Source organism: Aythya marila (genome assembly GCF_965140915.1).
Source record: "Aythya marila genome assembly, chromosome: 7".
Taxonomy (NCBI): domain Eukaryota; kingdom Metazoa; phylum Chordata; class Aves; order Anseriformes; family Anatidae; genus Aythya; species Aythya marila.
The window spans coordinates 18886142-18913433 of record NC_139048.1 but is presented as its reverse complement, the minus strand read 5'-3'; the positions used below and the strand labels follow the sequence as shown (position 1 = coordinate 18913433).

At 39.6% G+C, this 27292-nt stretch overlaps 1 protein-coding gene across 5 annotated transcripts in view; it reads right to left on the bottom strand.

Moving 5' to 3' along the window:
• The window catches only part of FRMPD2 (FERM and PDZ domain containing 2), a 59334-nt gene extending 32830 nt beyond the window's left edge, over window positions 1-26504 (bottom strand). For all 5 annotated transcript variants that reach the window (XM_082764309.1, XM_082764310.1, XM_082764311.1 and 2 more), the window contains exons 1-20: window positions 26390-26504; window positions 24839-24970; window positions 21085-21169; window positions 18298-18448; window positions 15755-15826; window positions 14874-15048; window positions 14001-14151; window positions 13766-13904; window positions 12744-12896; window positions 10341-10526; window positions 9316-9472; window positions 7366-7576; window positions 6317-6420; window positions 5183-5281; window positions 4026-4133; window positions 3792-3908; window positions 3043-3278; window positions 2334-2438; window positions 867-960; window positions 260-345 (exon numbers count right to left, since the gene is read on the bottom strand). In XM_082764309.1, coding sequence (XP_082620435.1) covers window positions 260-345; window positions 867-960; window positions 2334-2438; window positions 3043-3278; window positions 3792-3908; window positions 4026-4133; window positions 5183-5281; window positions 6317-6420; window positions 7366-7576; window positions 9316-9472; window positions 10341-10526; window positions 12744-12896; window positions 13766-13904; window positions 14001-14151; window positions 14874-15048; window positions 15755-15826; window positions 18298-18448; window positions 21085-21169; window positions 24839-24970; window positions 26390-26405 — 2577 coding nt within the window. In that variant the 5' untranslated portion in view covers window positions 26406-26504. The remainder of the gene's footprint in view (window positions 1-259; window positions 346-866; window positions 961-2333; window positions 2439-3042; window positions 3279-3791; window positions 3909-4025; window positions 4134-5182; window positions 5282-6316; window positions 6421-7365; window positions 7577-9315; window positions 9473-10340; window positions 10527-12743; window positions 12897-13765; window positions 13905-14000; window positions 14152-14873; window positions 15049-15754; window positions 15827-18297; window positions 18449-21084; window positions 21170-24838; window positions 24971-26389) is intronic.
• Window positions 26505-27292: the final 788 nt, after the last annotated feature.

The following is a 27292-nucleotide window of genomic DNA, read 5'->3' as shown; positions in this document are numbered from 1 at the left end:
ATGAACAGTGCTCATTTACACAGTACACGGTGAACCCACAGTCACAAGGCAGGGAAAGAAAAAGTTTCTTTTGGCCCTGCTTTGCTGCTGTGTTTTATAGTAAGTACAGTTTACAGAGTCATACAATCACAGAATGGTTTGGGTTGAAGGGGACCTTATAGCCCACCTAATTCCAACCCCCCTGCCATGGGCAGGGACACATCCGACTAGACCAAGTTGTATGACTGGTCATCTCATTTTGCTCTGCTGTTACACAAACCTGGCCAGATTTCTTAAGGTTTTCCACAGCCTGCTTGTGCGTGAGGCCACAGAGGCTGATTCCATCTACTTCCAGCAGACGATCACCTGAGGAAAAATAATATGAAGTAAGGGGGGAAGGGATGTCAAATTGCTTTGATGATACAAATTGGAGATAAAACTTGAGGCTACCCATGTTGCATTTTTTCTTCATGCTTACATGTTTCAAATCATGTTACTTTGCTTGAAAGCAATGCTGTTTATTTTATAGTATTCTATAACTAATGCTTAAAACACACCACTTTCCAGGGTATTCTGGAAACTAATGCAGTGATAGCATCTGCTTATCACAGCAACACAGAAAGTAGGTGTCTGAGAGTCAGTGCCCTGGTGTGCAGCTACAGAGGGAAGCTGTGCGGTGTTGGTATGAGACTCCTGTTTTTTCAGTGGAATATCAACATATAAACTACAGTGGAAGGCTAAGGAATGAGGGACTGCATATAATGTTGTAGCTTTATGACCTTCAATCTTTTCAAATGCTGAAACAAACATGTTTCATTATCTTGTAGTAAGTATTCCACACTAATGTCAAATTCTGCAGCCCAGAGTTTTATTGCCAGACTTGTTACCTATCTTTATTTGTCCATCCTTATCTGCCGGTCCCCTGGGAATGATTGACTTCACATATATCCCACCAAGAGGCACACTAGTGTTAATTCCACCCTGCAAAACATACATGCACAGATTAGTGTGGAGTTTTCACATGTTCTTCACTTGATAAAAATCAACTCAACTTATGTATGCATTGCAAAGAAACTGCTTCAGAAAGTACATTTAAAAAATATATAGGGAAAAAAAAAAAAAAAAAAAGGATGTTACTCCAATGTTCCACCTAGTTGTAATGTACTTCCCTAGGCAGTAATTGTGCCTTATTTTCTCAGGGAAGTGCAGTGTGTTTCTATGTGGCTATATAGAAACATTTACTAAATGTTCAGATTATTTTTTTTTGTTGTTCAGATTTCCTGTGCTAATGTAAAGATCTGGTTGCATCTTTCAGTCAGTCTCTAGCCCAGCTTCCAGACTTTGCAATATGTATTCAGCAGCTATTGGCCTTTCAGACAATATATAAAGCTTGAACCTGACCTTGTGCAGCCAGAGGAATTCCATATTAAACTAAGAATCATGTTGTGTCCAGCTACGTCCTTTGGCCAATTTCAGATGACAAAGCAGCTCTCCATTTCTACTGCAAGCAATGAAATGGCTGTTGCTTCCAGCTCCATTTCAGCAAGGATTATCAACACACCTCAGTCTGGAGCAGTAAATTCAATCTTGATCTCCAGAACAAGGAATTAGTTTTTCAACTGTGGCACATAAAGTTTTCACTGTTCCCTTCTCTGGTCTTCTGAATATATGGAAAACTGTATTTTTGTACATTTGGAACTAAAACTGGCCAGGGTCCTTTGTCTACCCTTTAGAGTATGAAGCATGGCTTATCTCGAGTCCATGCAACTCAGCTCTCATCTCCAGAGCATGAGATGACTGGTTTTGGTAAGTCCTGTCCCCTGCACAGGCCAAAGCCCTATTGGGGAGTGTGTCAACACTTAAGCAGTGACTTGTGGGTGCTGCTTGAACCTGTACCAGGGTCCTGTGTGACCTGCTTGCATAAACACAGCCTTCAAGTTTCAGGAGCCCCAGGGGAAAACCCGTCATGATCTGGGGAATGCTTTGCATCACTGGATTTTCTAGAGGCTTTGGCTGTATCCCTCCCTGACAGAACTCCACTTCCAGTGGTAGGTCTCATTCACAAATTGAGCAAGGATGAAAAGGACTTGTAGCACTATGTGCTTTATGCTGGGACATGTCTTTCACATGTTTTCACAGATTCTATGGGCAAGAACAGGGGAATGAGCCAAGCAAGTACTATATCCTTTCTCTGTCATTCAGTTGGATACTTAAGTTTGAAATGTGCCATGCTACCAGTTTTTCCTTTATCGACCTATCTTCTACCTTTGCTGCACATGAATACACTTCCCTACATGTTTCTTGATTACGTGACAGTTTGAAGGACACACTGAAAGATTAACAGTAACACTTGCAGTCACACTGATTCCAAAAGTCCCATCTTCTTTAACAAGCTCCACAGTATAGATTTCATTGGAGATGGTTTCAGCTGGATGTGGTAAGTGTGAAGAATCAGCTTCCTGTCTCAAAAAAAATAAACACTAATGAGACTACTGCATCTCAAGAAAATAAGTAAATAAATAAATAAATAAACAAATAAATAAATAGATAAAATAAAAAGAGAGAATGGGTTTCCAGAAGAAATAAAGGTTTTGATCCTGCTGTCAGTGTAAGCCTGGAATGGTAGCATTTATATCCCTGACATTATTTCAGGCATACACTGCTACTCAAAAAATAATCCATCTAAATGTGCATAAACTGAGTGTAGATAGGGAGGCTGCTTAACAGAAGAAAATTAGACACAAAATATTACTACCCTGTGGGTGGTTGAAAACTTAAAGAGATTGCAAGAAAATAATCAAAATTTTGTAGTTCACTGGAGAAGGGAGGACAACTTTTAATAACATTTTGTAGAACAGTTTCTCCATTTTTCACTCATTCTAGACATGTATCATTTTGACATTTCCAAAGTAATTTAAGAAGCAACAAGTTTCAAGGTTTTCTTCCTTCCTTCCTTCCTCATTCTTTAATTTATCAGTTACTTTCCATTCTTATTATAGCTGGAATGTTGTTAAGACATATGCTGGGCATCATGCTACTCTACAACATCACAATCTCAGTTACCTCCACATCCAGGCTATCAGATGAAAGAACTGGAATCCTGGGGCCCAATTTTGGTGCTAAACTCCAGGAAAGAGCCTTCTCAAGTTCATCTATATTTTGGTCCTTTTCTTTGGGGAGAGCTGTATGACAATCTTGAATCTTTTTTCTCCCACTGTCTACACAAGAGACCTCAGATCCACTAGTGCTGTTTCCCCTTGATAGACTCTTTTCTTCATTTAATCCTTCTTCATATATGTCTGCAAAACCATACCAAAATCAAACATTGATGAATGCAAACAATAAGTAAACTTGAAAGCCGATATTGTATATCACCACAGAAGGACAAAACAGCTTACTAAATCAACTGGTTGTGCAATCAGGTCTGTAAAATGAGTTAGCCGTTGCAAAATGGAGCACTGCTACTATTAGGATGGAGAAAAGTATTTGCTTCATCACTGCAGAGAACTATGACAATGATTCTGATTCAAGGTTGGGATGTAGAGCTAATTCTGTCATAGAAAGAAATGCTGAAATTCCCTTGGTATTTAGCAGTGAAGAATAAAGCCCGTAATTGATTGGATTTTTTCATACTGACTATAGAACAGAGATCTCATGACAGCCACTGGAATGATTTTCACTGCTAACCAGTGGTTATTATAACTGGCACTGAGTGGCAAGAAGGTGCTACAACATCCCAGAGCCTAATAAATACCAGTGTCCTGAGTTAATTGCTAGCACTCCATAGCCAGCAAAGATGTTTGCCTTTATACCTTTGGGTTGAGAGATGATCAGCTCCACTTCATCAGGAGAATTCTGTATAATTTTAACTGCAGTATTGAACGAAACACCTTCAAGACTAATATTATTCACAGAGATGAGTCGACCCCCTTAAAAAAATAAGGATAAAAACAAGACAGTGCACATCAGGATAGGGAAATAAGTTAAGTAGTTAACTTTAATCCATGAGAGTATTTTGATTCTAATTAAAAACTAAGGACAGTGACCTGGTTTGATATTTCCAGCTCTGTCTGCAGGTCCCCCAGGGATAATTGAAGCGATAAAGATACCGAGGTCTAATTTTCCTACATTTTCTCCTCCAATAATTACAAAACCTGCAAAAGTGAGATAGCATGAGAATGCAGACACTGGCAGTATTAGAAAACATGAACCTTAGGAGCACAAAAGGCTCTTACTCCAATGGCATAAGTTTATTGCAAATTCTGGAGACTGGTGCATCGAGATCCTGATTTGAGAGAGCTTTAAACTCATACTATAATTTAAGCATGCTGGTGACTTCATTGGCTGTTATTTTAATACAATTTCTCAATAAGAGTATTTTTCTGGCTTGGGACTTTAAAGAATTCCAACTGCTTTCTTATAAGAGTCATAAGCTATGTTGACCTTAGTATTTAACACCCACAGGAGGAATATGGTATAAAAGCTCATAAATTAGAACATTATTTTACATTGTGTGGTCTAGGACCCCTGTGAAGAGAAATGCAAACTTCTAATGGATATATGAGGCATGTAAGAAAATTAAATCTATTGTTAATTAATTTAATTTCATTATCCTGGCTTAGAATATTCTGTAACAGGCTGACTTCTCACTGGTAGAACAGTTGGGTTGGGAATCAAACGTGCCACACAAACCTGCACCATTTAGAAATCTGATAATAAATAGCATTAATGGTCAGTTATGGGACCTGATGGTCCTCTGAACTCATCCACAAGAAGAGGATATACTGTGATAGTGTATTATGTAACACAAATGTTATCCAAATAAGAATCTAGAAGTCAGGAAACATTCATGTTAGGCTTGTGTACGCATTTTGCACCCACACAGGCAATATGTGAAGGGTTTGCAGAATATCATCTCTTCCTGTTCCTTTCATTCTACTTTTACCATTTGGTCCCCTTGATCTCTGACACTAGTTAATCCTCTGAAAAAAAAAAAAAAAAGTGTGGCCTTAATTTATGCACTTAGTCCTCTTAAGTCTGAAATGTTAAAACCTTTGCAAAGACTGGCAGTCTTATTCTATAAGGAGAATAAATGAGGTGAAGAAGTTTACAATCTTGCTCAGCATGAGTCAGCAAGCATCAGTGTTTACACCAGGACCTGACAGTCCCAGTAACAAATATAACACTCATGTTCCTTACTTACCAAAGCCATTCTTAGGGTCACGTTTTAGGCTGACACAAATGATTTCTCTTTCTAGACCGCTTAGTAAAACTTCTTTTTGAATGGCTGGTGATCCAGGTGCTGCAGAAACAAAACAGCTAGAATAAATGCAGATGAGTGCAAGGAGATGGGCGACTCAAGTAGCATGCAAAAATGGGGCTTCAAAAATTAAATATATTTCTGTCCTTGTTTTCATTATATCTGAATCAATATAACTCAAGAAGGAAGCTCAAACAAGTGTTTCAAAATTTACATTCTTTAGAACAGAATAATATGTGTAGAACAGGGAAGCACAGTAACAGCATGAGCTCTTTCTATAATGCTCCTTTCTGGGCGAGTACGCATTTATTTGCAGCACTTTGATTAAGACAACTAAAAAATCAGGCATGTAGCACCCATTGAACATGAGGGAGATTTGAACATGAAGAGTAGTATAGATTCCTTTGGAAACTCTAGCCTTAGGCCCTGTGGGCTCAACAGAGTCCTTTTGGCTCTATAGGTGCAATTCAGCCAGCACCAAGTGTGATGATGACTTCTGTAGTGTTAACAGTACTTAACATTGTGGAATTATTTAAAATACAGGTCTAACTTAAAAATGGACTAGCCGAAAAATCGTAACTTTGTGTTCCATATATCTGCTCCCTTTGTGCATGTGATACAGACATCTGACTTCTGTAAGAAAATTAGGTGCCTTGTGCTTATTTTTCCAGTTAGTTTTATCATGCAAACACAAGAACAGAGGAAGAACCTGGAGCCTATTTTATCTTGTGCACTATTTATTGTTTAGTGCATCTCAGTTGCAACCAAATTATGACCTCCAAGCATAGACACATTGCCTCATGTGAAAGCCCTGTGTGTACTGAACTATTTCAGTAAAAAAGATTTTTTTTTGGCACCACTGACTGAATAATTTGATAATCAAGTCCCTTAACACTCATCCTGATGGAAACGAGGAGTGAAAGGGAAGAAAACAGCTTGCCATGCTAAGTCCTGGGTTAATTTGCAGGGCAAGAAGTGCAAAAGGTTATTCTTTAATCTATAAATAGGATACGTTTCAGTCTCCTGGTATTGAAACCATACATATATAAGAGTAGCGTCTCTCTTTATCATACTCACCACTGATTGTGTTCTGAGTTGAGTGGATAGAGAGGTAGTCATAACTCCTTTGCTTTCCATTCAAATTGATGTGCATTTCTGACTGGGATAGCCCTGATGTGGATCTGCGTGGCAGAAAATAAAAACTGCATTACAGTAACAAATCAACAGCGGTATTTAGCACTCTTCACTGTCATTAGTCTGTCAGAGCCAAGTTGGGAATACACATGTTTATAGCCTTTCAACCAGTATTCTGATTGCTGGGCCACATTTCACTGCAGGGGAGAGGTAGTTTATCCTTGCCAGCATTTGCTTCCAAATAACAGCTACTATTAGACCACTCACATCACAAATGATTTTCCCCTGTGTTTTTTTCTGAGCTGAGTGCAGGCATCAGGGAAACACAACATAGCCTCAGTATGATTCATTAGCTCTGCTGTTCATTCAGACAAAACCGTGTCTGAAAGTTTTCCTGGTAGTTCCCGTTCTTCTTGGCACTGTTCTAATTCTTAGTATTCCAGAAGGCACTAGAATTCATCAAAAGCCTTGAAATGCTGTGCAGCTATAGTAACTGCCTACACTGGTGTACCACTGTAAGTGAAAAGGGAGATGCTCTTATGCTGTTCTCTGTGATTTGCACCTTTAGTCACGGAGGAATTTTTTAGATGAGACCTGCTCATAAACAATTTCCACTGTGCATTCAGTTCACCTACTGCAACTTCCAGAGAAGATGCACATATTAAAGGTTTTACTTTCATTCTCCCTTATTTTTATCTTTTTCCATATCCCAGTAAGTGGTTAATTCTGGAGCCTGGGAACAAATTTAATTTGCCTGGTACAAATTTAAATGCCAATCTGTTTCAAGGTCTTATCTGTGAGGTTGTTACCTTCCTGCCTGTGTTTACACTGTTGCTGACACAAAGGAGCCCTGGTCCTGGTTGGGACTTCTGGTGTGATCACAGTAAATACTGCAAAATAAAAGCCTGCCTTACATCTACTGTAGAGGTTTGCAATGATGTTGTGTATGACTGAGTGTTCTTCCACAGGTTTAGAGGAAAAAGCAAACCTACCTGGCAAGATTGCTTTTGTCTTTAGTCCTGTTGCCAGTTTCAACACTGAGGTTATCACAAGACTTGCTCATCATGCCAGCAGAAAGGTTTTCCAGGTTTGCCCCATACAGCACGTTCTCTGAACGAGACAGTCTCTGAATCAGGGCAAGGTGCTCATGCTGAGCTGCATATGAAGAGTTTGATTTGTCTATTTCCATAAATTTACTTTCCTCTGAATAAGAAGGGAGATAGGGGGAGGAGAGAAAGATAAGTCCGCTGACATCATCCCATCTTTTTAAGCCATTTCTGTCTAGCCTTTTGAACACGCCAGAAAAAAAGATTGACATCACAGATATATTTGTTCTGGTATCCTTGAGGATATCCAGGCCTAGGAGTGCATGAAAAGAGTTTTCAATCAATTTCTTTCATAGGTAATATACACTGTATGTAGATGTCATTTCTGTGAATCATACTACAAATTCACTTTGCACAAAGACAGATAAAATGTACAGCCCTGTATAATTTAAACGTGAGTATCTTTATAAATTGCATGTTGTAAAAGTTCAGGATATGGAGAAAGCTGTCTGTCAGAGACTGAATCACCAGGCTGGTAGTTTTCCATCCTCCACAGGCCCACTATTGTGTCTGAGAAGAGAGGAGCACTACTAACACTGCTGTCCTGAGATCGGAAACAAGCCAAGAATCAATCCTTCTCTGCCCTGAGGGATTTACACAAGTGAAGTTGAGTGGGAGATGATCTTTGTGGTAATGCATGGTATCCAATTTTCCACCTCTGTGTGAAATCTGCTATTTAATGATGTCTGGGCTCTGCAATCTACAAATCTATTTTCAGGGAAATAAAAGATTTTATTTCTCTGAAACAACATAATGCTGGAGAAGGCACTGATGATTTACTTAGATTCTCAATTGATGGGCAGGAGTACCCCTAGGAGGGGACTTGAAGAAGAAAGGGATAGCAGGCAACTGGAGGCACGTCTGAAAATAAAACAAGAACCCAGTGTGGTGCAGGCTAGCACAAATACAGGCTTTCATTCTGCTTGTACGTGCCAGCTGACCTCCCATGCCTTTTCCTAACAAATACTACCCTGAATGCAATTTTCTGCAATACTACTCTGCAGCATTAAACCCAGGCTCCCTCATCCCTCAGTGGCTTTGATCGGGGGCATTTGTGGAGGTGTCAGGGCCTCACTGCCAGGGCCTCCTTGTCAGGGCCTCGCTGCCACGGTGTTAGCTCGGCCTGAGCGTTGCCATGGTGACTCCAGAGCAGGGATGATGGCTAGCAGGGCTCCAAGAGACTGCAGCGTATGCATCTGAGCAGGGCAGGAGGACGAGCTTCCCTCACATAGAAACAGCCTCATAATCTCCTGCAGACTCCCTGCAGTGGCAGAGGTGGCATTTTGAGCTGCTGTCCATCACTGCCTCCACAGAGCCTGCTTTTCTGGGACAGCAGCACACACAACCTCACAACCAGAGTCACACGGCTTGTATAAGTCTGGCTGATTTCAGAGATGTGAGGAGCTTGTAACTGGGACCTTGGTTATAATTTCTTTAACTCTCGATCATTTTGTTCTATTTGGAACTACACAGTAATTTTCATTAAGAAATATTACTGCAGACAAACAAACAAACAAAGTCTTGTGGTTTCCTGAAGGGAAGTTTAGTCATGCTTTTCTTTAAACTGAGTTTAGCTATGTAGTAATTCTCAGCAGAGTACCCCTTGCCACTCACATTAGCTCACTAAATGAGACTGACACACCTCCAGCTTCCAGTGAAGTAGGAGACATTATTTTCTGCTCTGCAAATGACAAACTGAGGCACAGCAAAGTTGCTGTGGAGGTTCTGATTCTCAGCCTAACTAAAACACTTTTCCCTTCCTGTGAGTTCTTTTCTCCCCTATAACACTTAACCTTGTCTTGTAGCTTGTACAATGAAATTGCATTTATTGCTCACCTGATGAAGTTTGACGAAGTTGCCTAGAGTTCATCTGTGCATTGAATTTGTGTTGGGCTGAGCAGAGGTCCAGCAGATATTTACACGTCTTTGCTGTATCAGTAATGAATGTGTGTTTCTTGCCACTGAAACTACTTTCAATCATGAATTTTTTTCTCTAAAGGGGAAAAAAAAAAAAAGAGCACAGCTTGCTTCATATAACACATCAGTCTTTATACTGAGGCACTGAAAGCTCATTTGTATAATCTTGTTGGTTTGTCTAGATGTATTTATGCCTTGCTGCATCCCTTGTGGTTGCAGTAAATGCCCACCGTAAATTCAACAGTTCTGAGTGAGGTGTTTGTCATTTGGATCATAACTGCGCTGTGCTGAATGTAAAAAGCCTTTGGACTCTGACTGCATTGGGAGCAGGTTGATAGGCTTGGCAAAATTTGGCCCTACAGATGTTAAAGAAAGGCCATTTTGGGAGAGCAAACAGGTTGGGAGACGTGTGATGAAGATTGATGCCTACAGTGTATAGTAATACATTGATATGCCTCTGATGGCAGAATATGATTTAGAAAGGGGTTATAATCTTGTCACCAATGCTGGTTTAACAGACATCAATATACTAAGAGATGAGTATGCAAAAAGTGAGGTCTAGAAAGGTGAAGGCATGATCCTGTGACCTGATGTAGAAAGGAAAATGAAAGAAAAGAGAGAGAGAAGTAAAGATGATAGAGGAATGAATAAGGAATATGCTCTCAAGAGGTGTGACATCATTCCTGTAGTAGTCAATACCGGCTTACTCAGTTTTGTAGTAATTGACTTCAATCTTGGCAAAAAGAAAAAAACCCAGAATGAAACCTCGCTAAGAGTTAGCTATCCTGAGATCCACATCCAGATTTTCAACTGGTTTCAAAAAGCGCATGTCTGTACGGAATGAGTCTAATCCTGGCTCTGAATGCAAGAAGTTTATCAAAGTGACAGGCAGAAGGGGAGTAAAATAGTATAGTGGAGAAGCAGCTCACTCAGTTGCAACTCACATGAGCTGAAATTCTTTCTGTCTCACGCCACTGGAATCTTAAACTGGCAATTCTTGTGTGATTTTTGACCTCATATACAATGATGCCTTTGGCACAGATTCCCAGGATGATATCCCCTCCTGCTCCTTTCTTCTCCTGGGACACACGATAGAATAGCACTCCATATTCAGGAAGCTGCTGAGTCACCTAAAAATAAACAAACAAACAAACAAAAACACATCACACATTATTCAAAAGGAGGCATGGGGAGAACAAAGTAGGTAGGTGTGAAGGGAAATGGTTTTGAGTGCCTTTACAGAATATTCTTTCACTCATTTAAGAAACCCTTGGAAACCCTTACGAAATTTTCATACTTACTGCATCACAGAATCATCACCTGCCTTGTGTATATCATAGCACACTCATTTTCTTTGATAAAATTGAAAACACTTTCCCACACACCTCAATTGAAAAGGTAAGAAGATTATTTAGCTTCCTGTATAATAATCTAAACATTACAGTTGTGTTGAGGTGCTCAGTATTACTGCTACTTAGCACTTGCCTGGACTCCTGAATTGAAATCCATGCAAGATTAATGCTGTTCATCAGCTGCTAAACATAGTTTCTTTCCATTCTCTTTACTATGCCTTTGTTTCCCTGAGCAAACCTGGAAACCATGAAGTACAGCAGATATGCTGATCTTAGTAAAACCGCTCATACTTTGGTGCCAGGGCTGCTCTGGCATTGTTACAGCTTTGTGCAGTTTCCTTTCTGCAACAGTGATGAACAACTTGAAATCTTAACTGCAGCGATACCACAGCTCCCAGCCTTCAGCAAAGTCACTCAAATACATATGTTCATTCCTTCATCACTGTCATATTTTGGAACCAGACATTATAACCTTCCATTGCCAAGAATCTTAAATTACAGAGTTTGCTAAGTTGTACCTCAAGGTAACTCATACAGATATGGTGGTGACTTCTGAGGGAATTTTACTGCCCCACAATTTCCTTCAATGACAGACTTTATAACAGACCTTCAGCATGGCTTCTTTCTTGCATGGTGCTCCTGGCTGGGAGAAAAGTTAAGTAGGATTATACTTCAGGGGACTGAGGAGCCAGCTTCTGGTCCTGCCTTCTGACAGTGTGCAGAGGACGCTCTGAGGAACCACACCCAGCACTTCTAGATGCTGTTGCTTGTCTTTCTACCGCCTACACTTGGCCACATAATGTTAAAATGGGACTGAGACCTTTTACAGAACTACAGCATATGAAGATGACTTTCTGGCCTCTTGCGATGTGCAGATCAATGTGAGTTTATTGTAATACACTTTTTTCTGGGAAGCTCATGTAGAATTTCCAAATGTCTTTTCAACTATGAATAGAGATTTTAAGTAGCCAAAACAAAGCACTTTAAAGAGATCTATTTTTCAGAAAGAATCCAGAGCAGAAATGTTCAGGGCTTGAAAACTGGGGTGTCCATAATCACTAGCTGAATCTTGGTTTTAATTTTTAATCCCTTTTATATTTGGAATTTGCTTGTTCTTGCCATGGGGGCTATCTTTCTCAGTGTGTATGATGTGTTGGCTCCTTCTACAGACTTATTCATTGAAACAGATACTAACAAAGCTGCTTTTCTTCATTGGATTTGCCACGCATGATGGGACTGTCATTAAGGCTAAGCTTCAATCTATTTCTTCAATTCCACTGACAGTATTAGATGATAAACTAACATAATTAAACAGCAACTGAACTAAAACGACGCTATAAATAAAAGCATAAGGCACTGCACTGCAGCAAAATGGCTGTTATTTATTCATTATCTAATTCCTGACATTTTTCATTTGATGGAAAGCAGAGAAGTTTGGAGAGAAGGGGACATCAAGAAAAAAATTAAATCCCACATCATCCTAACACCCTAGAGAAATAGTCATGTGAGAAAATACTTCAGCTAACTCCTTCCTCACTTCCAGGGCTCATAGATACTTTTAAACAACTATTCACTGCTTGTTTAGAAAGTGTCTGAACATCTGATGTAGTTCCAGAAGTCAAGTGCTTATTCCCATGCTTTACAGTCATCTGTAATACAGTCAATAGGTGTATTTGTAACCATGTAGAACCCAGACAACACGTTCGTAACATGCTGGAAACTTGCATCAACCCTTAGGATGTTGAAATGTGCATTAACTCTTTATAAACTGCCAATAAAAGGAAACCTAATATTTCAATGTCATGTAAGTTATTTATGGTAACAGTATATACAGCAGAACAAAAATGTGAGTTTTGTTTTAAATATTCAGATTTGTTCACCACGTCTCAAATCCTCAGTATCAGACAAGAAGGAAATGATAGACAATGGTAAATAGAAAAGGATTTGCTGCCTCTAACTAAACAGATAAATACTGTTTGGTGTGTGGCAAGTTACCTTCAAAAATTCTAGTTCAGCTTCGTCCTCAAATAGGGAGCGATTCATACGATGTAATTTAGCAAGCTCTCGCTGTACATAGGCCAGGGTCATTTTCTCTATTCGACTTGCCGGAATGTAGTCTTCAACACGAAAATAGCTCTTTCCATGTACCTTTGGGGGAAAAAATGAAAAGACAAAGAGAGAGGAGCCTTTTGTTCTGTCTTCACTTTTCTTATTTGGTGCATTTCCATTTTCAGTGACCCATACAGTGAAGTCATCCTGCTGCCATTTCCTATAAGGAGATAGGGAACAGCAGATAACATCCTGACAGCTGTGCCTCTTGCACCTGTGCTCAGCAAGGTACTCAAAGCACACACTGCACCATGCAGAGGTGGGCCTATGGGCATGCTGCAGTCATGCACTTAGAGCTGACAGCCACAGCTGTATCAGCAAGAACCAATGCAAAGCTGGATCAGACCAGATGGATCAGACCACTCAGAGTTAATTAACAGAGCTACACCAATTTATATAACTAAAGATATGGCAAAGAACTTAAATGGATATTTTCTGTATGCTTTGAAACTACAAGAACTAGTTCAGATATTCCATCAGCAACTTGCCTGTCTTTGCAGCTTGTGGATCTGAGCCTACACACAAAATCTCTGTGAAATCCGGAGTGTTTATTTACTTTTCTCTTCCTTGCTTTCTAATCTCTTTAAGCCCCTCTGCACATCCAAGCTGTGCCCATGCTGGAAATTTTCTACAGATTTTCTGGAGTTTCTTGGCTATGTTGCTAATTATAACGGACCAAGAGTCTTTCATCATTCTGCCATGTTTCCTGCCAAATTCATCTGGCTCACTACCGTTGCTTAATCAGACAAATTTTGTAATTATTTAAACTAAATCTGAAATGTGATTACTGAAGGACTTAGCTAAAATTACATGCTATTCACATTTCATCTTTTAAGTATGTGACAAGCAAAAGCTGTAAAAGCTGTTGACAGAGACCTCTGAGAAATATTGAAATATTGTATCCACACCTCAGAAGCATAATTGCCAAGCTCTGCCTGTAAGGCCAAAGCGCCGAGTTTCAGGGCAGTCTCATCACTGCAGTATAATCGCTCCTCCAAAATATCTTTACGAAGCTGCAGGTAAAACTGATGTCTTGTCAAGCCATGCCTGGAACATAGAAGGGATTAGGAACACAGAATGAGCTTTGAACACGCAGCATAAATGCTACTGTTTTACCATCAGTCAGCAGAACCATGCACTTACTGAATGATATTAAAGTGGTTGACAAAGAATTTTATCCTCAGAAATAGAGTGAAGTTAATGATGGAGGTTTTCTTCTTGGGTTGGTCATTCCAGCCTTCTGGAGCCACTTTGTAGAGCTTGGTATCATCATCCAAAAAGAAAAACTCTTTACCTGAAATGAGAATTAAGTTTGGAGCCCAAAATAACTTCAGTAGCCCAAAATTCTGTTCAGTGAAGATTGTTCAGTGCATCTACTTCTCTGTGCCATAGTTACCTTATTGCTGCTTTGTCAGGGAACTTAGGATAACATTTAATATGTAATTTATGATTACAATTGCTAGATGCTGGATTGGTGTGGTATCTTTGGAATTGTTCAAGAATTTATGGGACTTGCATCTTGCTTGGTAGTCAGGTTCTGTGCCCCATTGTAATCCCTGTGCCCTTCACACAACGTATTCTTCTTCCCAGTACCTCAGCTGTGTTTGCCAGCAGAAGTGGGCTAGGAAGATGTGGATTTTATATGTGAAATACCTGAGCCTGTACCCCAACGTACACCTCGGAGCAGTGACAGTCAGCCCTCCGCAGTACAGTGCTTCCTGGGATTCTGCTGGGGGAACGGGGCTCAGCATTGTTCCAGTGTAAGGCTGGGCCAGAGCCTTTTCCGCATGGGAGTACCAGCCGGTATCTCCATGGCTGTGCTGATGCATGGTTCAGGGGCAGACATGCTTTACATCATTGCAGTGCAGTTTAAGCCAACATTCCTTATTTTTACTTAAGCTTTGGATTTGCTTTCGTCTGAGGATCTTAAAGGATCTTGCTGCAATTCATTAATGGAGGGACTAAAAAGGCACTGTCAGGAGAGAACTGGTACCGTAGTTAGCTGTGTCTCAGTACCTTTCAGGTAAGCCAAGCCAAAGTAGAAATGTTCCACCAAGTTTGCGTATGCCACCACAGTATTGAAAACATCTCTTGCCTTGGACTTGACGTCACATTGCACCTCAAGGCACTGCCCGTTGAGTAGAATCACATTGAGATCCCTTTGGGACAAATAGGATTTTCCTTTTTTAGTCTAAGAACATGTAACAAAGAGTGAAGAATGAGTGCCAAGTACAAGCAATACAAGATCCACAGCACTTTTGTACTTTTTTACTAGTCTCCTGTCACTACACAATTAATGGAATTGGTCACAAGACATCCTCCCTGCCTTTTTTGACATGAAACAATATCCCAAACATATCCAATTTAAAAACAAAAACAAACAAACAAAAAAAAAAAAACCAACAACAACAGGGAATCCCCACAAAACAGCTGAGCAAACACAGATTCTACAATCACCAGGGCTATTCTAGATTTGGGGGTAATTCCAGATTTTTTTTTTTACTCTAATATTTACTGCTGTATGCTATCAGCCTTTTACCTTAACTTAATGAAAGGTAAAGGGTGTGCCTGCAAAATGGAGAAGTCCAGTATATTGGCACTAGATGTCACATTCCTTATTTGCTGTATACTTTTAGTCTCAAAAGTCTTGCACTAAAATTAGCCTTCTTAGCTGAGAAAGATGAATTCAGCTATTTTTGCAACACTCTCAGCAACAGAGATATCTGTGTAGCACTGAGAATTAAATGGCCTCCTTCCAAGTCTCAGTACATCTGCAGGACCTTGGTCTGGGGAGAGGACATGACAAGGGTACTGGGCTGGGACTCAGATGCAACTTAGAAAAAGCCCCAACTCAAAGGTGACTAGATTAGTTCTAAATTCTTAATGTTCATACTTACCACAATTGATCCAGGCAGCTGTAAGGTCACTGGCGGTTCACTAGACAGAATAATAAATTCTGGACCTGAAAACTGTAAGGAGGCAATTTAGAAATTTAGTAAATATCTCCTTAATGTAATAAAGATCCTTAACACTGGTACCAATGAAACGTAGTTCTGTTGATCTGTATGCTGTAGCTAACTGACTTGAGTATCTAATAAGATGCAAATGCTAATTAAAGACTTCTCTTTGGGGACTGTCCTGTGTGGACTCTTTGGGGTCAAATTAGGGGTGAGCTCATGGTGGAGTCTTTTCTTCTGTATAGGTGCTTAACCACGATCCATTTTCTTTGCAGAGCACCTATTTTCATGATATTCACAGAAACATCATAGTCTCTTCTGAAACCTTGTTTCTGTGTCAAAAGTGGCTGAAAAAAAGCATTTGATTCCTGAGTTACTCTGGCAGTCACAGACATGTACGCACAAACATACACACCACTGGGATTTCATAAGCCTAACAGCCATGCGGAACCACTCTAAAATGCAGAGCTACTTTATTCCATGTATTATATTTCTTATTAGCAGAACTTGTATGCTTTTGCTTTAGCTTCAACAAATGCACTGAATGATTCTTTCCAAGCTTAATTTTTTTGTGTCAGCACAGTTTGATAAGTTTTAAGAACCATTTAAGGGAATACCACTGATTTGCTTTTAAAAGTGTTGATATTTCACAGCTTTCATGCTATTTTGGAGAAGACCTAGTATTCCTTTCACCAGGACTTACAAGCTTTGGTTCTACACTGTGTAATGTATAGGTGCCCAGCTAAGGGGTAGTGTCATGTGCACAATGTGCAGCTCTCCCCCCTGGGTATACCACAGTGAATCAGTGACAGAGCTGTGAACAGAGAAGCATCCTGTGGTCTAAATGCTAAACTACACTGGCTTTCTTTTCAGGCTACCGACAAGGAAATCACAAGGCATCAGCCTATTATTAGGTCTAGACATTAAGGAGAGAAAACATTTTTAAATTCACCAACATGCTGAACACTGATTTTGTGGCCAATTGCTGGTATTTTGTCAAGTACCAGAGCTACTAAATGTCAGTGAATACAAAATGATTTAAGGCTATCTTAGCTAGACCTTCTCAAAGAATCATGAGCTAGAAATGTCAGGAGGACACAATACAAAGAACTTACTATTTTGAGCAGTAATAATTTAAGTACCAGGCTCTGACAGTTGCAGGACAGAGTACAACAAATCAGATGTTTTGTATGTAATAAAAACAGGGAACAATAAAAAGGCTCAAAGGCCATAGCCCTTCCCTCTGCAAACCTTTACTCCCCCGTATCATCTGAGCATTGTGACTTTAACTTCTTACTGATAGTCCCTCTGTATTCGTGGTAGAAAACTGCATTGTCTCTTGACAGGACAATACTTGTATTATGAAACAAACCATAAATTTTCCAAAAAAAAAAAAAAAAAAGAGAAATATCTAAATGGGTCAAAGAACTACATCATGGAGAGTGGTTGGAAGGATTCACATCTTACCACTCTTACCACTTGCAGACATTTAGTCATTTTTGTCTGCTTCAAGGATTTAAAAGCACAGATGAACCTGAAAAAAACAATGTGTAACAGTCCTTTAGACCATATGTCCCTTTCACAATTACTTAATTTTAGCCTGCTCCAGACCAGAACCTGCATTCTAAGTGCTCCTTGTGTGTCTTCTGCATCAATACTTACGTTTGTATTGTGTATGTCTTTCATTTTTTTGAATGACTCTACTCTGTGCTCTTTTCAGACATATATTCTGGGTTACATCAGTCTGATTATAAGGGAGGGAGCTAGGGAGAGGAATGCATGCAATCATGAAGATCTTTACTTTGTCTTTTAGTTCTTCTCATCATTATGAGAGCAGTCACTTAGCCTAAAAGGAGTAGGCTTTCTTGTCAGAGAAGGTAGAAAATATAAATGGATGGATGAGTATGGCAATAAAACTTTATGGCACTGGAACTAAAGTGAATCAACTGTAAGCTTACCCAAGCCAGAGCCAAAGAAGCATTTTTCTTCCCATTTAACAAAGAATAAAATCACAAAAATGCCCTATAACTGGACAGCGATCAGAAGTAGGCCCTTAGGTGAACTATATGTTTGGCACACTCACTGTTAGCCTGTGCTTTCTTTCCAGGCATACCCCGTAGAACATATATGAGTCCTTTCACGTTCTCTAAAAATCTTTTTCTGCCATACTGAAGCTTCTGTCAAGGTAGTTGATGAAAACGCTCCATATGGTGTTTGATGCTTGCAGAAATCACACGTGTAGGATAGAGAGAGTTCAATTCTAAACTTGTGCTTAGTCTTTATATACGAGACCTTTCACTGTCTTGAGTTCTGAGTTACCACAACTAGATCACGCTGATTTGGACTCTCAGTTTAGGAGACTCACCTAATGAGGTGATGCAGTAGTTAATATGCAAATCATTAGCAAATGACAACTGGATGAGAGGTTTCTCTTTAGTGATATTTACATTTTCAGATTAGCGTATACATTTTTCATTAGTCACCTTTTCCTTCCTTTGGAACAAACATTTCTGTGATGCAGCAGCTGCTGTGTAATCCTTTGTAGACACGGAGAAGGTGGAACCTAAACTCAGCAGATTGTGCCTGCTGTTCTTGTGAGCTCCACTGGGGATTTCTTCTACAGCACTGACCGACCTTCAAAGGAGATGTCATAGTAAGCAAGATATCCAGCATACAACAAAACTACACAGACTGAGGAGAAAGAGCTTAAGGTACATTGACTGGCAGAATTGTATGAAATCTAGGACAATGTCAATTACAAGCTGTTACATGGTTTTATCTTTACATAAAAAGAAATTAACAGAGGTGATATTACTGATGCCCTTTATAAATAAATCAAAATTATGCTTTAATTCAGTAACATTCCTTGTTTTTTTGTTTTTTTTTTTTTCCTTTTTGGTTTTTTTTTTTTTTTTCATTTGGCAAGCCAGATCTAGCTGGCTTAGGTCTGATGAGGCTAGCAGGCAGAAGCATTTATCCCCATGCCTTTCTGAGAAATCTACAGGATGAAATCAATTTCTCATTTATTATTTTCTGGAACAAACAAACAAAAAAGCTTCAGAAAACCATAACATCTGTTGTTACATTATTCAGAATCTTTCCAGAATAGGAATTTTATCCTTTTGCTGTGCATGTTATGGAGTTGCTTCAGAGAACTGTTCAGAGAGCTTCAAAAGCTTTTTAACAAAGTGACCAGAGTAGTTTGTATTCCTCAGCCTATAAAGATACATAGGTATTACTGTTTCAATCTATGCAGCCTTGGAAAGATCAACATTTGACTACAAAATATGCCTAAAAAGGACCTGAAGTGATTTTTGTAGGTATAAAAATGCTATTAGCTCAAAACCCAAGAGATATATTAAGAAGACTTCTTTCCCTCTGGCAAACCCTTCCTGTTACTCTTCCTGCAGGGTGCCACACTTGGCAGCTGAGCCTTCTTTGTGTAAAAGCCATAGCCCTGCATACACTTGCAAGCTTAACTCTAAAACTAAGAGATGTAAATTATGTCAATTGGGCTGCTTACAGAACTGAGCATGCTGATATGAGTAAGCTTTACAGGTAGGAAACCCATCACTGAGTCTTGTGCTGTCTGGCCTCCTATGTGGGAAACTGGTGGTTTCCAAACCACCTTCAACTTCAACTCCACTGTTGTCCTAGTACTTAAAATAGAGTGGTGACCTTGGTAGAAATTCAGTTGCAGATCCTTACAACTAAAAGTGGGGCTTACAGTCTCTGAAGTTTTATGGGAAACAGCTAGCTGGAAATTTGGAGAAGAGAGTTCATCTTTCAGCAGAGGAGGGGAACATTTTCTTGGCAGCACAATTTTATCTCAGGGATGTCAAGCTGATACCCAGGTTGGTAGTCAGAGGCATGACAGTTGCTCCAAAAAGACTCAGTAAATAAACCTGCTGTTACTGATAGCATTGCCAGCTGTGTGATGCATATATAGATGTCAGTATACAAACATATATGTGTGTGTGTAGCTAGACAGTTTTTTCTTCACAAAAGCTGCTACTACCCTGCAACCTGCTGCAGTTCTTTCTTACTGCAGGTTTAGAGGTATAGTGGGGTATCTCACATAGATCAGATTATCATGGCTGGTTTATCAGGAAGTTCAAACTGTTTATTTGGGATACATTTAATTGGGAATTGATCTAGATGGAGCATTTCCTGTGGGCTTGAATTACTCATGTCATGGTTAAAAGAAGAAACTCCTGCTTAACTGGGTCAAGAACTCAATTTAAATGGGATGTCTGTAGGGATTACGTGGTGCTTAACTATGGGATTCTGGTCTTTGTGATGCCTAGAGGCTAACAGTACCTGCATCACTTCTTCATGTGGCAAGTCATGATTGCAGCTGCGCTATGCTAACACCTAGTCTAGAAAACTCTTGTTTAACAGCAGTGATATTTAGCTGGCTTTGAAAAGAGGGTAGCATCAGTTGTACAGTTCTCAGCTGAGTTTGCCTGTGTTAAGGCAAGCTATGTTAAGCTTGCCAATAACAAGGCTACTGTTATATTTCCAAGGCTGAAATGAGGCTAATCCTCAAGGCAGAGCAGAGGTCTTTACTTCTTGTGTCCCTGGGTTACCTGGGACTTAACTCTTCAGTAAAGTGCTGGTGCAGGGCTGGGGATGATTCAGACAAGTAAGGCAAATCCATCTAAGAACTAAGATGGAAAAGCAAATATTCTGCTGAAAACTATGGGTCATGTACATACAAGGTCTATCATAACTACTCCAGAACACATCAGGCCTCTGCCAATGTGAGAGCAAGGCAAAACCCCAACCCCAGATCTGAATGTGGGCAAACAGGACTTCACAAAATGTCTTACTAGTGAAAGCAGTGACTGCTCATACCTTCTTATCACTGCTCATGTGTGGAAATTGTGTCAGGTTTCTCCTTTCCATGCTGAGTTGGACTGAAACACAGTAGGGCAGCTGTGTAGTAGCTGTGCCAGCTGTTCTGAGAGGCCAGTAACATCTGGCAGGACACAGCAGTGAAGAGGGAAGGTGGAAAACTTCAGTGTGCTTGTTTGTTTTATATGGATCATTCAGGGCCCATGCTGCATTACACTAAAGCATTTGGACAGTTTTGCTCAGAGACAAACTCAGTCTAGGTGCACTTTAATTCTACCTAAACAGTATCTAATATCGTAACAGGTTCAGATGCTAATCCAGGCATTTTCCAGTAACGATGTTGCCACATGAGCTCTCTGCTTCACTTGGTAATAAAACAGCCTCTATCATTTCAGAATAGGAGTTTCGATTACCTGTTTATGAAGAGCTTGTAACTGCTTTGTGTCCTTGATTCACTAAGGGTGGGGTCCCATGACCTGTGTGTCTGCGTAACTCTCCCTGGAATGAATGAAGGGAATTTCACAATTAAAGCAATTGTAGTAGCACTCGTGGGACAATTAGAACAAGGAGGAAATTCAGACTGGCCACTTCCTCTGCATCTTTGCTTGGGCATTATAAATGACTGTTTGATAAGGCTAAGTGAATACTACACCAGCAGTATTCCCAGTTCTGTAGCTGTAATTACTTCTTCTTCGTAACCCTCCATATGAATGTCATTTGGAAAATAGCTGTGTACATACAGTGTCTGTTATTTCCATGTATTTGTGGGTAACTTGTGAAATAGTTTTTGCTCTTTAGAAATTGTCCTTCTTATTCTTCTGTTTCCAGGTATAAAATCAGGGGAAATAGGCCATGAAACTTATGTGGTTTAATCAGAGCAGGATATAAAAACACTGAAATTAAAACTCTTTGTAAATATCCCACTGGTTATTTACTGCAGTAAGTATATTGTGAATGTTTTTACATCACAAATATCTGGTGGGGATAGGATAGTTTTGGAGTCAAATAAAATTTCAGTTTGGAGTAAAAAAATCATTTCACCTTCAGTCAGCTCTGCTGCTAGAGAAAGGATCAACATTGCTATGTCCGAATATATGAAAACTGAAATTTAGAGGTAGGATGGTCCTACCAAATACAAGTGGTAGTTCTATGAACATTTTTTCTAATATCAAAGCTCTTTTAAATCCTCTAAAGAAGAGTGGTAATGTTAGATTTGTCTTCACTTGGATCATTTCATTGATCTGATTTAAAGAAGTGCTTATCAAACTATTACACAGAATGATAGAGGTGATAAGTTGAGCTATGATAGGTCAGCTTTTCTTCCAGATAAAATATTCATGAAATGCAGCATGAGAACTCACTCGGAATTCCAACACAAATATTCCAACACAAATATTCCAACACAAATATTCCAACACAATTCCAACACAAATATTGCAACACAAATATATGGTATTAAATTCCAGTGTACCAACCACCAACGGCAAGCAAAAACCTACAAAATCCAGTCACATTGCTAAAATATGCATAAATATGATTTTTTAGGCTGCAGATTGTAGTGACATAATGTGAGATGTGAGATAAACCAAATACTCTGATCTAGTTACAAAAATTAAGATACAGTCCTATCTTCTGAAGCTACATGTTTTTTCATGGGAAAGACCTGCAAAATTCTCTGCTCACACTGTAGTTTACACATGTTTGTGTATATATATTTGGACAAGTGCATAAAATTCCTCTTAGTGACAGTCTCAGCTGTTACGGCAGTGGGGCAAGTTGGCTGGTTTCAGTGGCCAGACTGCCATGCTCTGATCACAAATCCAACACATTCCTGCTGTTTAGGGTGAACATGTGGCCCTCGAAGCAGTTGATCTTGTAGATGATTAATTTGTTACATATGAAGTGAGCTTCTAAAGTCCAATCTGGATAGAGTGATCTCTCTTGATAATGGTGCTCTGCTGTATGATAATGTTTCTTTTAGGGGAAAAATGCATTTTTCTTATACATTATCTCATGCAAGAACATCTGTGGCAAACAAGCTCTCACATTCTGTTTTTATTCCTGTATTTTTAGAGTTTTGTCTTATAACATCTTGAGTACCAACAGCTGGACTTTCAAAACTGTCTTCCGAGTCTGCCGTCACTATGTGCCACTTGGTATGTGGCTGACACATGTGAGTCACATAAAGAGCAGCTGCAGAATCTTATAGGTTTTTATTGCTGCAATATTGATTGTAATGCTGGAGCTTCAACAAAGTGGCACCTTCCACAGGAAGACAATATCAACAACAGCTGTACGAGTACCCCCACCTTACTCATCCTTAGGACTGAGGGGTGAGAGGCTACTCTACATGTGGTGTGGTTTTTTGTTGTTGTTTTGTTTTCCCCAGGATATATTCTTTTTCTCTGTGAAATATCTCTTGGCAGACTTTTGATGAAGTAGTATGCACCTTTATTTATTTATTTTTTTGCCATGTTTCCTAAGAAAATTAGTCCTTTGAGATCATACTCTATGCCTTTCCTTTTTGCCTAGTATATTTTAAACCTGTCAAATTTGAAAGAGAGTGGGTAATGTGATCCTACAAATTTCATGATAATCAGCAGCTGGATATCAGAAACCAAAATTAATGCTCCCTAGTGAGAAAAAGCAAGCGAAACTCAGCAGTTATCTGTTATTTATGGCAACAGTGAACTAACCACTTGGTGTGCATACCTTGTTGCATGATAACTGATGTGGTGGATGTTAGGTTTATTGCCTAAGGGAAGAAATTTCTGGGATAAAAGAAACACATGCGCTTACAGAGCACATCTGAATCCCTGCCACAGCAGGAGAGAGGACTTTGTTTCTCATGGAGGCTCATAGAGGGAGGAAGTAAACTCCAAATTAAGGAAGCAAGCTTTCAGCTCCAGGTCTGGAAGCTCAGAAGGGACCCTAGGATGGGAAAAAAGGTCAAAAGGAGATGGGACATGGAATGGGAGAATAGCAATGGGCAGGAGTTTGAGAGTGAGGAGCTGGCATGATAAGCCTGCTTTTAGGAGATGTTAAGGACATTTGGGCAACAGGAGCTTTTTGCTTTTGGCAGTGTAAACATCCCGTCTAGGCATCCCCAGCTCAGATTCCAATTTAAATATGAAAGTACACATGCACAGGAGTCCTCCCCTTCCTGCTGAATACCTTTCCTTGTGTTAGAGTTTCCCCCTACACTGTGATTTAAGTCATTTGGGAACAATCCTGACTGATATCTACCACAGTGTCTTCACTGAATGGATCCTTTGCCTAGCAGCTTCATTCATGCTGTTCCTGCCACAAAAGGATTGAAAATGGAGCTACAGTTCCAATCCTGATATCTCCAGGCAAAGTAAGGCAGGAAAAGTGCAGCGTAGCAACCTGGCACTTAGCATGATGAAAACACACAGAGCAGGAAATACACAATGGCTTTAGGGCAAAATGAAAACAAAACAGGGAGTGGATTTCTTTCTTTCTTTCTTTCTTTCTTTCTTTCTTTCTTTCTTTCTTTCTTTCTTTCTTTCTTTCTTTCTTTCTTTCTTTCTTTCTTTCTTTCTTTCTTTCTTTCTTTCTTCCTTCCTTCCTTCCTTCCTTCCTTCCTTCCTTCCTTCCTTCCTTCCTTCCTTTCTCTCTCTCTCTCTCTCTCTCTCTCTCTCTCTCTCTCTTTCTCTTTCTTTCTTTTTCTTTAGATTTCAGCATTAGTCCCTTTGTTTCTAAATGTGCTCGAAGAAACATTAATCCCCCTTATTAGTGTCAGGTGTTGTTTGCAGATTCAGCTGATTTCGGTGCTGCCATCTTGACGTTGCTGTGTATGTGGGGTAGCTGTATGGCTTCTCATCTGTTTCAGGACACCATGTGGCAGAAACATGCTGTCAGGCTTTGTGATCTGCTGAACAGCTTCATCTGGCAAAGGGGGCATGAAGAAATACGTGATTGTGCTGCCTGGTAGGCCTTAACAGCAGGACACAGGGAAAAAGGAAGCCAGTGTAAAAGGGTCTCTCTCTGCAGCTTGGTCAAATGTACCTCCCTAGTCACGTAACTACAAGTGCATGGGAGTATGTATCACCTGGCTGTGCATGGGTAGTTCACATTTCAAGGGACAAAAAAAAAAAACAAACAGATTACATAATTTATAACCATAATCTTTCAGGAAAATCTTACCTTTCCTGTGTCCTCGGTTAGATAGTATCAAAGATGTACTTTCTGAAATACTGTTAGAGTCACTGTAGTCCACGGACAGTTGTCTGTAATCTTCTGCTGACTGGCTATAATTCATTAATCTGGACCCATTGTCTGGAAACAGAAAGGAAATATGATGAATCACAGGCTTTAATTATAAATCATTGTATCTGCATGATAGCTTAAATAACATTTGGCTTGACTAACTCATATAGCTCATGTCTGTTTGTTTTTTAACCCTGACTTCAGTTCCTTAAGGACTGAAGGGAGCTTGGTAACTCCATTCTTTTACCTCTGACTTTCTATAATTTTATTCTGTCCCAAAATAGTTCTCATAGTTCTCCTTGACCATTTCAAATAAAACAAATCTAATATATTAATTGTATTCTGTATGCTTAACTGAAAACTTTAGCAAACAGGTCTCACCACACCTACACAATTGCTGGAACGATCATGGTAGAAGGGGAATGGCAGGAATTTGAGGTGAATAGCCAGTTGAAGATGGGACCAACCCTTTTGGCAGCAGTAGAGTTTTCACCTGCTTATGCAAGTGTGAACCTATAAACTCTGTTTCTGAATCAGTGACTGAGCCACTATGATTTGAGGGGTGCTTTGTATGTTTTCAGAAGAATCTCCTTTTCTTATGACCAATATGTAATAGAAAAGTTCCACAAATATTTAAGCAAGTGTGTAATTCTAGCTAAAGTTAGTGGAACATACATTTGATTTGCTGAATGGGGATTGGATTGTTCATATGCCTAATGCTGAGCCTCCAAAAAAAGTCTACCTAACTTGAGCCAAAAGCCAACCCATCCCTTACCCAAACCCCAGAGAAATGAGTTGAAATGATCACAATCTAGGGGTGTAGACAAAAAAGAATTTATCTGGACCTGAAGTCCATATTTAGTTACAGTTAGAGTATTACTCTGAGGCTTGACAAAACCTTGATTTTCATCAAATGAAATGTGAAATCAGTGTATGCTGGTATATTTATACAGTAAGCAGGATTTGGCCTTGTGTCTTGAAATCTCTCCAGAAATCCATGTGCACATTTGTAAAACATATTTTGAATAGAAAAATGGAACTAAATGTCAAAAAGAAACAACAAATCACTGCTTGAGTAATCAAATGTGAAGGATGAATATATAGTTTTCAATGGCTACTTCACAGAACCCCACTCTTTACCTTTGAAAATCCATTGGAGCGTACAGAGTATAACAGCAGTGCTGAAAACAGTTTCGTTTTATATGCACAGTTCTTATGCAGACTGCTTTAAGAGTCAAACACGTGCAAGCTGATTTGTTATCATTGCTTCACAGCCTTCAGACTATTGTCCTTTGAGGAAATAGGAGCAGAAATCTTGCTGACTTGCCTTAGAGTCTTTCTATTATGAAGTCATTTATATGTAAAGCAATAAGTACCTTATTCAACAGAACATGTAATCATTACAACATGAAATTAAACAATTCACCTAGCTTGGGAAAGGCTGTGTGTGCCCTTATTGCACAGTTCAGATTAGAAGTTTTACTTTACCTCGGTGAAGATTCATCTGGGAGGACAGTGGTGAAGCGTCCAGGATTTTCTCATGTAGTCTTCTCCTTATGACATGACTTCTGTGAAGCTGAGAGGCTGTGCTGTCTTCAGCAGCTACCCGTTCTACCTAGAAGACAATGGCACTGCAAGTCAGGTGATAAGTGGACTTCAGCCCCTTGTACTGAAGCAGTCCTTGCCCTCTGCTTGTCAGAGGCTGCTGACTTGCGTGATGTAAGCAGCTTCATCTTCTCAGGCAGCCTTTGCAAAGCAGGACTGACTTCTGATGGCTCCACACTTCTGTGCTAGCTGTGTTTAAGAAGGGGCACACTCTGCCACAGTGGGGAACAGAGTAACAGAGAGCACAAAGGAAAGGTCAGCTCAGAGTGTTAATGAATACTGTTTGAAAACAGAAAAAAATGTTTGCAAGTTGTTTCCTTTCAGTTTCATTCAGCTTGTCAACAAAAATTGTTGATATTTCAGATCTTGAAAAAGACACAGGTGCTCACGTATTAAAGGCTTCAGATGGTCTGGCTGGATTGTACTGTAAATGTTCAGCTCCACCTAGGGAAGATGGATGAAATTCTCAATGTGATGTGAATGTGATTCTTCTGAATTTCACAAAGAAAGTCTGAAGCCACAGTGGCAATGAGAAAATCTTTTCTCTCGTGCTAAGTCTATTCATTTGGCCAACACGAAGTCTCTGTAGAGATTATTATTGTTTCATTTATTAACAAAGGAAAGAAGATACTGAGAGTACAAAAGGTGGATTTGTATCATTTCCCAGGAGTGTAGGAGTGGTGTGAGAGATGGTTTCATTGCCTCATTTGCTAGTACACAGACCCACTCAATTTTCTGCATAGAAGCCTACAGCCAAATCTCACTTCTTTAACTCATACAAACATA